Source organism: Alexandromys fortis, unplaced genomic scaffold (assembly GCF_014885135.2).
Source record: "Alexandromys fortis isolate MF-2015 unplaced genomic scaffold, M_Fortis_MF-2015_v1.1 scaffold_18, whole genome shotgun sequence".
Lineage (NCBI taxonomy): Eukaryota > Metazoa > Chordata > Mammalia > Rodentia > Cricetidae > Alexandromys > Alexandromys fortis.
Window position 1 is genome coordinate 3,665,868 of NW_026067897.1, and position 10,276 is coordinate 3,676,143.

A 10,276-nucleotide genomic window follows, 5' to 3' on the forward strand; every position below is an offset into this window, starting at 1 on the left:
TTTCCTGTTTCACCCACCAAAAGAAACTGCAGGAGAAGTCAGAGTCAGGCCCTGTGTCTGGAGAAACTGTAAACAGTGCTTTTCTAAGATGCAGACTTAGCTGTGAACCCTGGACTGGAACACAATGGCTATCACCCAATCACAAGCCGGCCACTACTATAATTATTTCCAGGGAGGGTAAATGGGACTCTTGTAAAATACTCAAGATTGCTGACTAGCTTGCTTCCCCAGATGTTCAAATAAACACACATTTCTACATCATATTCAATTCTTGGGAAATGACTGATATTCCCAAGACATGTTATCTGACAGTTCCTTAACCAAAAATGCTCTGCTCCTTCTGAGGGAGGGCAGGTTAGTCTTCCCCCTTCTGGCTGGCTGATAAGGTAACCTGAAGGCAGAGAGGACCTACAGTAATCTGTGTGCCACGCTGACCAGTTGGTCTGTGCATTTCCATGTTTTGCCCTGCTCACTGAGGCAACAGTAAACCTGAAATGTCAATATGTTCAGTCAATGGAAGTAAAATAATGGAACTTATTGTCTTCCCCGATCGACCTGCCACTGTCAACAAGGAAACATGCCACTCTGGCTTTAAACAAATTTTAATTAGGCTTTTAGTTACTAGCTCATATCTAGGTACTTATGAAAACACCTATCTCAACTGTGTATAGGAGGCAAAAGCAATCATTTTGCCTACTTTTATTCATTTTTAAAAACCTTCTAAAGTTTATATGATTTTTTTAAAAAAAATATAATTCATGAGTCAAGTGACAATTTGTTCCCCCCCCCCCACTAATTTCAAGCAAAAGATGTCATGGTTCAAATACAAAATATAATCTCTCTGTTACACCTAGAGTGAAGCTCAACCTTCAAGCCAGAGCTGCACCACAATCTACCGTCCTCCTCCTTCCATATTAAAAGTGGTCTCCAAAGGCTTTTCACACCCCTTCCTGGACCAAAGCATCAATTCATCACCTGCTCAAAACAAGCCACTCGAAACCAAACCATCCCCAAAGCCCCTGCCCTTCCCTCACTACATCAACCCTAAGCAGAAAAGGTGAGAAGGCACCTTCAAAATAAGGCAGGTGCAGAAGTCTGGAAAAGCAAGCATATAGGGAATAAAACATTGCAAGTCGTTCAAATCGCACCTAAGTTCCCTAGTCCTACCTCCTTTTACCAAGAGAGACCCGGTCACCTCAAAATCAAAATAAAATAGAGCTAATCAAGTTGGTAAGAGTTCTTCCTCTCTCTTCTGCATCTGAGGGCTCCATCGTCCGATCAACAAATAATCTATTGTTCCCCCTTTATCGAGGCTCTTTAAACCTATTCAGGCTGGCAACACTAAACCCAATTAAAGATAAGGCCCTCCGTAATCTCACCTCCGTGAGTCCCCCGTCTTGATAGCTGAGGTGATGGGAGATAGCGTGGAGGCCAGGGCCGCTGCCTCCTCCTCACCACCGCACAACAAAAGGCAGATCCTCTCCCTCTCCCTCTGTAATCTTTAAATGTAAATTCCCTCTGGCAGCTAAGAGGAGAGCCCGATAACAGGTTACATCTTCACTTCCCTGGCTCTTATCTGCTCCAGATCGTTGGGGGGCCGCCCCCACGCCGCGCCCCGCCCCGCCGCCCCCAGCCCAGCCGCGGAGATTACCTTCCGGCGGCGAGCGCGCGAGGCGGCCGGCCGCGCGGCCCCCACACCGCCGCTTTGTATTCATTAAACACACATCGGAGCTTATCAGAAGTAAAGGGCTGGTCGGGATGGCACATTGTGTGTGAGTGAGTGTGTGCGCGCGGGAGGGAGAGGAGAGGAGCCAACGTGCATCAGGGTGATTACAATATCAGCAGGGCCCAGATGGAGGCAGGAAAATAAACAGAGGGTGCGTGCGAGACGGAGGGGAGCGGGAGGAAAAGTGGGAGAGAGAGAGGGAAGAGAGGGAGGGAAGAGATGCTGGCAAGAGGGGAGACAGGGAAGGGATTCAGGGGCGGGGACTGGCCTGGGATGGGGTTGGAGCGTGAGGACAGCTACCCTGAGAGGCTGGGAGGTGGTGGCAATCAGGGCTGCCGGGTAACCTGCGCCCCCGAATCAGCCCCACCTCCCAAATATTTGGATTTGCCAGCCCTGTGGCTCCACTAACATTAGAGGTCTGTCAAGGTCAACGGGATCAAGAGCTCTCTGGGTGGTTTTGACAGGGACACCTTCACCACCTCACTTCTGTCCAAAGACACTTAATTTGCAAAACAAATCTACTGTGCCCACACAACAGTTTTGCAGTCTGCCAGGATGAGGTCCTGTGGCAGCTTCCTCTGTTGACCCTCAGATACTAAAACCCAGCCCCCACTCACCCCCACACACAGAGATACAGGGAGATACAAAAAGAGTCTCCCTACCACCACCCCCCCCCCATACACACGCACCTCCCATTTAAAGCTTTGAATGTGTCCAGGATGAAGATTCAGGGCAGCCAGCATCCTTGTGATAAGGAGGATCACTTGTGATTGGTGGCTACAGGTGACTCAGACACCTGCTCCACCTCCAGAAGTCCTGTTGGGGTAGGAGCTTCCTTCTGTGTACCTCTGGGAGTCTGGGAGGTGGGAATTTGAAATTGAGGCAATCAATCTTGGCTTGAGCTGCCTTACAGCTCTTTACCCACCCAGAGCCTGAGAATCAATCAGAACAAGCAGGGGCCCGGTACTCTGTCAGCTGACCAGAGTTCGTCCTCCTCGGCCCCAGCAGGGTCAGGAGGGGGATACACCTGAGTAGTCCCTAGGGAGCCCCTTTTCACTTTTAAATGCACCCATCAGACAATCTGAACGCCTGATCAGGTCCTTAATGGAAGGCGGACAACACAGCAAAGGAGGTCTTCTCATTGGGGGAGGGGGAGTGCTGGGCTGTGGTGTGTTTCTAGGCGCTGAAGCTTGGTTAAGCCTTTCCTGCACTATGGAGAGTGAGATCAATAAACCACACACTGGCATGGCCCCCACTGCTTCACAACTGCTGGGCAACTTGGGGCCATCAAATGGCCAGTACCAGGGGAGTCAGTAGAAGGCGACATCACGCGGCTAAGAGCTTGAGACAGAAGAGGCAGAGACAGACTTTAGCAGGGGCTTTGTTTCATCAAGTGCCTTGCAGATCACCTAGCCTAGAACAACAAAACTGGTCTTCTGTGAAATGGACGCCCTCCACACATACACACGCTCATGCCCCCGGCCCAAGGAAAGAATCAAGGGAAATTCGATAGGTAACACCAAGTAAAGAAAGCTGAGCATAGTGGGGGGAGGGGATGTGTGAAAATCTCTTCATAGAATGAATGCCAGATAAAAGGGGTGCTGCTACAATCCCCCAGTAATCCAATAATGCGGAAAGCCTCTCAGTATCACTGCACAAGAACCAGGTACTATTTCTCCATAAATCTTCAGAAAGGGACCAGGTTCAGGAGTTAGGGAAGGGTGCTGGGGCAGGAAGTAAACCACTTGGCAGTGAGCTCTGCACGGGTGGAAATCTGTCATCCCTGCATGTTTTCGAGTGAATAATAGATCTCCAGAATATCCCTTTAGCTCTTGTAAAAGGTGTCCTTTCACCTCTTCTCTCCCGGTGATAGAAAGCTGCATTTCCAGAAGCCAATGGCAGCCCCTGTAGTTAGATCAGTCTGGGCACAAGCAGTGTATAAACACCTTAAAATCCAAGGCAACTCAGGGAAGGAGGTGGGGGGGGATACAACATACAGATGCTCACTGATTTCCCCGGTTACATTTTCTGTTAGAGTGTGCGAACCAAGATGCACTTGGTGCATACACACAGAAATGTCATAATGAAACCCCTTATCCTGTGCAATTAATACATACATACAAATGAAAAAAGCTCTGATACCGTAACCTTTAACCTCAGAACAGACATGGATTCTCTAAAAGGTATTCCAGAGACTAGGCACAAGGAAAACACCAGAGTAGTTAATGCATTGATGTTCTTGTTTTGTGAAAGTACAGTGTTACCTATTCTGTGTGCTGACTTCAGGCTCCACTGTGCTTCCAAAGCTTTCAATTAAACACACACACACACACACACACACAGAGAGAGAGAGAGAGAGAGAGAGAGAGAGAGAGAGAGAGAGAGAGAGACATACACACACACACAAGCTCAATGTGGTGACCTCCCCCCTCCCCTGTAATCTCAACATTCAGCACATTGATGCAGGAGCATCACTGTGAGTTCCAGGCCAGCCTGAGCTCTAGAGTAAATTCTAGGCCAGCCTGGGCTACAGAATGAGATCTTGTCTCAAGAAAATCAAAATTAAAAACCAAAGCAATAGAGTAATCAAGAATTATTATCGTGGGCTGAGTAACCACCAGAAAGTGGTACCTATAATTACAGACAACTTAGCAACCAAGCTGGATCAAAATTTTAATTTCAATGAGTCCTTTTCTTAATAATAGGTTACCTTCTTGTAAAAGCAAGGAGTCCATCTGCCCCAGGCAGATAAGTTTTGAAACATTAATTCAGACAAAAATCTAGCATTTTCTTTCTTTCTTTGAGTATGTGAAGTCTAGTGTGCTATAATGTGAGAATTCCAACATATGACCATTATGGCATAATATCTCATTGCTCAGCTTGTCATTATTTCATTTGTAATTCTTATGTTAATTATGTTCATAATTGCTATAAACAGATGTGGGAGGCATTCGTGTGACCTTCCACTGAAGGATGCATTCCTCAGTCATTTCGCTATAATTTCTCATGGATATGAAGCTGAAAATGCAGAAAAGGGGGAAAAAAGCTTTCTAATTTTTTTTAAAAAAAATTCTTTCCATGCATAAGTTAACCCAAGACCTCCCTTCATCTGCAATTCAGAATATGGAACCATGGCTGGCGTCTAAGCTCCTTTCCTGCACATTTCCAGGCTGCTGAGCCCACTGCTGCTCACTAACTTGTAACTATGGATGCCAAACAAAGGCCACCACCCATGTCTGAGTTGCCGTCTTTATTTTTTTTAATATCAAGGGTTAATGCAGCAGAATTGTGCTCCAGAACCAAGTGCCTGGCAGCTACAGAGTGATTTCTTTCCTCATAACTCAGCCATCCTCCTTTTTACATAAAACACATTTACAGTAAAATCAGTATGGATTTCATTAGCTGAAAACCTCCTTGAATTTCATTTCTTTTTGGCCTTAATGTATAATTAGTGGGGACAGACAGGTGCAAACCCTTCTCTTCTACAGATGGCTACTGGGAATGGTGCAGGGTGCTTCCTTCTGTTTAGACAGCGCAGAGATAACCCGCTCTGTCTTATCGCTTACAATTACCTCCATTAAACTGAACTAATGTTTGCTTTAATAAAATGTTCACTGTTCTTTAAACATTATTTAGGAACTCTTATATTAATGGCTGTAGAAAGGTGAACTCGGAAGGTGTCTCTGTAGGTAGTAATAGTAGCTTACTCTGGATAAAATCTCCCCTTTGATGGACAATAGTCTCGGCTTCACAAAGGTTTCTGTAGTTGGTTTAACATGTGTCGGTTGGTTTATACAAAGGGGGTCAAATACAATTCTGTAGAGGTCATATAGGTAACAACTACAATTTAACAAGCAAAATGAGTGGAAACAGCACCTCCCCACACACACAGTTTAGAAGTTTGAAATGTTTGTCTATGGTCTTGGGGACTTTGAGTTGACTCTGAAGTCCACAACTATTAAAATGCTGGACTGCTGTCAACCAATGCTCCTGTTAGCCTAACTGCATGCATGCACTCAACTTTTAGCAGACTGTTCTCAAAGCCTTCTTCCAAAGCACATTTAAAAATTTTAACTGAATCTAAATGACTTTTGTAAGCTCATGGCTTAAATGACCCCACCTCAAAAAAAAAATAACTTTACAAATCAAAAACTCAGTTTGTCCTGCTTTTGCTATCAATAACGACCAAAGATCACCATATGATGAATAAGGTATCCATATAATAAAGAATCTTTAGACGGCCAAACATCAACAAATAAATAGCCTTTTGCACTTACATAACTTACAGTAATAGACTCCAGCAAAATGCAACTGACTTGGGTTTTTTCACATGCAAATTGTGCAGGTGCCAATTTTTCAGACTGCTTTGCTATGGAGGGCTATGTTGCCTGCATAAAACCTCAATGAAGAAGGCTTTGCATTCAGGGCCTGTCAGCTGATGTTCATATCAAAGAAGTGAGAAACAGGATTTGACAGTGAAGAATGTCCTAAACTGACAACCACTGACCAGCATTCTTAATGGAAGCACTGCTTTCTCGTGATCCCCTTTCAATGTTTAAAAAAAAAAAAAAAAGAAGGGGGTGTGGGGGATAAGCCTCTATTTTACAATACAATAAATTATAACGGCACCTGACATTTGTGAAGGTCTTTACAATTTTTAGAGTTTACCCAAAAATATTTAGGCTAACACCTCGATGGGAAATCTCATTGCTGACGCTAACATCAAGGGCAATGCTTAAGAAGGATTGGGTAAGTATTACAAAGCTGTAGTCCAGAGCTCAGAGGTTGCTGCCCTGCTATTTCCAGGAACTTGTCACTTAATAGTGCAGCTTCCACTGTGCTGAAGGCAGAATCCTTCTTATTAGGAAGGTCCTTTCAGAGACCATTTTAAAAAACCGAGTCTTTATTAGCAGGTTCTGGTGGTGAAACAGACCTAGTCAACAAAGAAAAATATCATCGCAGAGGCTTCTGGTCTGCTTGGAGTTGTCCAAATACTGGAGGGAAAAAAAAATCCAGGTGCTCTCACTGCTGCTTTTACCAGATGAGAACCAGACACCGGCAAAATCGCAGGCTGAAATTCTCCCACACAATTCCTAGTTTTTCAAATAAAGGGGGTGCCATCTACACAGTTTGTAATTAATGGTTAAACAAATGTATTTAATACGAAGTTCATGAAGTTCTTCTCTAAGCATGGGCTTAGCTAAAACCCCGTCAATTTCCATGTACCCAGAATGATTCCTTGGTGATTTTGTTGGGATTCTATCTTCTAAAGAATCAATTAATAAAACATCACATGCAGAATGCAGTATAACAAGGGAAAAGTGTGGCTTTCTGAATACCTATTCTGGCTGGAAAATTAAATAAACATAAACAACGTGGATCAAACTGAGATTCTAGTTAACAGCATATGAGACTCTTGCAGCTCTTAAAAAAAATAGGAAAAAGAAAATGAAACCACGTAGCCCATCTCTCTCTCTCTCTCTTCGTTGACAGCCACCACAGTGCTAAAACTAGACGGTACTTTAAGAATTAATATGGGAGAAATAAGTAGCAGTGGGAATAAACACCAAACAACTGACATAAACACCAAAAGCGAGGCTCTGGAGGCTTAAGAAACAATAGTGGGTGCTGACCCTTTCTAAGGAACTAGTGAGCAGGGAAGCTGGACACTTGCGTGGTCAAGGCAGAGTGCTACCATAAGCTAAAAGGAGGCCCCTAACGTTAACAAACCGTTCATCAAAAAGAAGCTGCTCGATTTGTATTCTGGGGACTGTGGACTCCCTGGGCATAGACCCAGATCTATGGAAAGAAGGGGAATGATAATAAGAGACACTGAGTGCACTAAAAAACGGTACAGATGTGGAAGGGGGGGGGGGATCTGTAAAACACATTTTAGTTCTCACAGAAGGTATAAAGAATGCTTTGGTCAGCAACCCGACCTTTATCGGGAGATAAATCAATTTGCAGCAGCTGTGGACAGCCATTTATATACAGGCCCTGGGCAGATTAATTAAGGCAAGCGAAGTTAAAAATTCAAGAGGGCTCAGAGTTACATTAAGGACATGAAGTTGTTCTGGAGTGGCCTCTCCAGCTCCCCTGGTCTTCGCTCCTTGGCTTTGGGGCTCTTCCCAGAGAATACTAGATAATTCCTTTCAACCTTCAGTCTGTGCATTTTCCCAGGAAGCACCAGTCACGCTAGGGCACGCTGGGATTTGTGGTGCCCAGTTCTGAAGGAAAGCCAAATTCAAACGATTTCTGCTCTCCCCTTTGCAAGGGGCTAGGAAGGCCGAGCGCTCCATGGCTCTGGCCAAATCCTCAGAGCTCTAACAGCCTAGGGGGAAGAGGGGGGAGGGAATGCGGCTATTTTTAGTAACAGTCCTGGTTCACATCCTACTGCCCGGAATCAAAAAACTCAAAACTTTTCCAAAGCTTAACTGACCTTGCAAAAAAACAAAGAAAGAAGAAAGAAAAAACAGCTTCAAAAGCCGGGCTTAAGTGTCTTATGCCGACCTAACCGTATTTCCTTAAATCACCCCAGGCAGGCTAAGGTTCACCCGGGGAGCGGGTGTAGACATGCCAACCAACCTGGACCTTCTAGATTCGCCTTGATGGTAAATGGCGGGTCCCAGGAATCCACTAGCCCCATGAACTTTCCTTGAGGGATTTCTGCAAAACGTAATAAATTCTCCTGCTAAAGCTCGGGTCTGGATTCCGCCCGGCGGGAGCTACGGAGCACTACGTTCTGCTCTGGGCTCAGAACAGGCGGGCGTAACCCGGTCGGGACTGCGAAGAAAACACCCTGAGGGCCAGGGTGACTGGGCCAGCGGTGCACTGAAATACCGCAAAGGCGATGCTGCCCAGGTGTCTCCGGCTGCGAAGCTCAGGACTTGCCTTTGGCAAGAGGCTTGGCTCCGAGAAGCTGCCTGCGAGTCCTTTTCGGGGGTTTCCCATCAAAGCACCCGCGGATACCCAAGGATAAGGAGAAAGTTGTCAGGCGAGGGAACACAGAGCCGGGATGCAGCTAAGAGGATCCCTACCCAAGTGGCAGTCCGGTACCAAGTCAGGATTCTTCGTCTTGCTCCTAGAACTAAGGTACCCAGCATGAGAACCAGCCTTTCGTTTCCAGTTTTAAAAACCCACGGTGCGGGTGTGGAGCCACCTGCCAAACACACCGTGGGCACCTAGTCCAGTTGTTTAGTCGAAGGAGACATGCTCATCTTTCTAATCTCCTTTCATGAAAAAAATTTAAATAAAATAAAAAGAGAATGCAGGAATGTTTAAAATTCCTAATGTTTAGGGGAAAAGACAGAAAGAAAAAGAAATAAAAAGAGGGAAAATTCTGTCTTGGTTTGTCCGCGAAGTTCAGTGTCATCGCAGACTCCAGAAACCGCGATGCTCCTCTCTGCCCTGCTACGCAGTCCTACTCTAGTTGAGCGTCAAGTTCAACCCAGAGCCAGCTTCTCGGTCGAATTAATCCAAACGAAGCTGACGGTCACCGCAATGGTAATTAACAGTCCCAGCCTGAGGCCGGTCCCAGCCACCCGCTCGCCCGCTTGTCCGCCCGCCGACCCAGCCCGCCCGCCGGAGGCACTTACACTGCACAGGGCCGGAGAGTCCCACCATCCGCCGCGGGCTCCCAGCTGCAAATAAAACTTCCAGCGGTCGGGGGCGGCCCGCGGGGCCAGAGGACCAGGGCGCGGCGTGGCTCCCCTCGCGAGGCCAGAGTGTCCGCGGCCACTCGCCCACGCGCGCTCCCCCGGAGGCCGCCTGCTCTTTGCCGAGCACCCGCGGCCGCGGCGCACAGCGAGCAGCGGGGCGACGAGCCCGGGGTGGCGGACGCCAGCCAGACGCAGCCTGCGACGCGGAGCCCGGCGCGCGCCGAGCTCAGCTACCCTCCTCCCGCCTCGCTCCCTCCCTCCCTCCGCTCTCCTGCTCGCTCGCTCGCTCGCTCCTCTGTTGTTGCTGCTGTGGCAGACAAATGTGATGTGGGGCGCAGGGGATTGCCGCTGTCACAGGCGGCGTCTGCGTCCGCTTCGCCCGCCCTCGCTCGCTCTCGAGGAAGGCGACTGCATTTATCTGCAGGGCGTCCGGGCGTCCGCCGGGGAGCAGGAGCGCCGCGCGCAGCGCACAGCGCCCACAGCGCCCACAGCGCCCACAGCGCCCGCACCAGGCCGGCTGCGGCGCGCACCCGCACCCGCACCCGGGGGCGCCGTGGCCGCTCGGGAGGGAGGCGGCGGCGCGGCCGCGACCAGGTGCGGGGGGCTGAGGGGGGTGACTGGGAGGGGTGGAGGTGGGAGACATCTGTGTCGTGCGGGGGTCACGGAGGTCAAGTATATGTTAACAATGGGCAGACCCGGCTGGCAGGGGTGCGCTGGCGGGCCGGAGGCCTGACTCCCGGCCTCGCCCTCTCTGGTCCCGGCTGGACATGGGACTGGCTCCCTGAGGATGCTTTCCCTGGCTCGGGATGTGTTGGTGGCCCCAGTGCCCTGCAGTAACCCAAGACGACCACTTTCCCTGGCCATCTGGAGCGCTCCTAGCTGCCCTGTCTGT

The 10,276-nt window shown here is 48.3% G+C and overlaps 1 protein-coding gene across 7 annotated transcripts in view; it reads right to left on the bottom strand.

Moving 5' to 3' along the window:
• Nucleotides 1-9,488, bottom strand: part of Runx1t1 (RUNX1 partner transcriptional co-repressor 1) — a 159,427-nt gene extending 149,939 nt beyond the window's left edge. For 2 of the 7 annotated variants that reach the window (XM_050166426.1, XM_050166435.1), the window contains exon 1: nucleotides 9,322-9,488. In XM_050166426.1, coding sequence (XP_050022383.1) covers nucleotides 9,322-9,349 — 28 coding nt within the window. In that variant the 5' untranslated portion in view covers nucleotides 9,350-9,488. Of the gene's footprint in view, nucleotides 1-1,379; nucleotides 1,466-1,651; nucleotides 1,822-9,321 lie in introns of those variants that run through there. The other 5 variants (XM_050166417.1, XM_050166408.1, XM_050166398.1 and 2 more) reach the window with 5 other exon arrangements.
• Nucleotides 9,489-10,276: the final 788 nt, after the last annotated feature.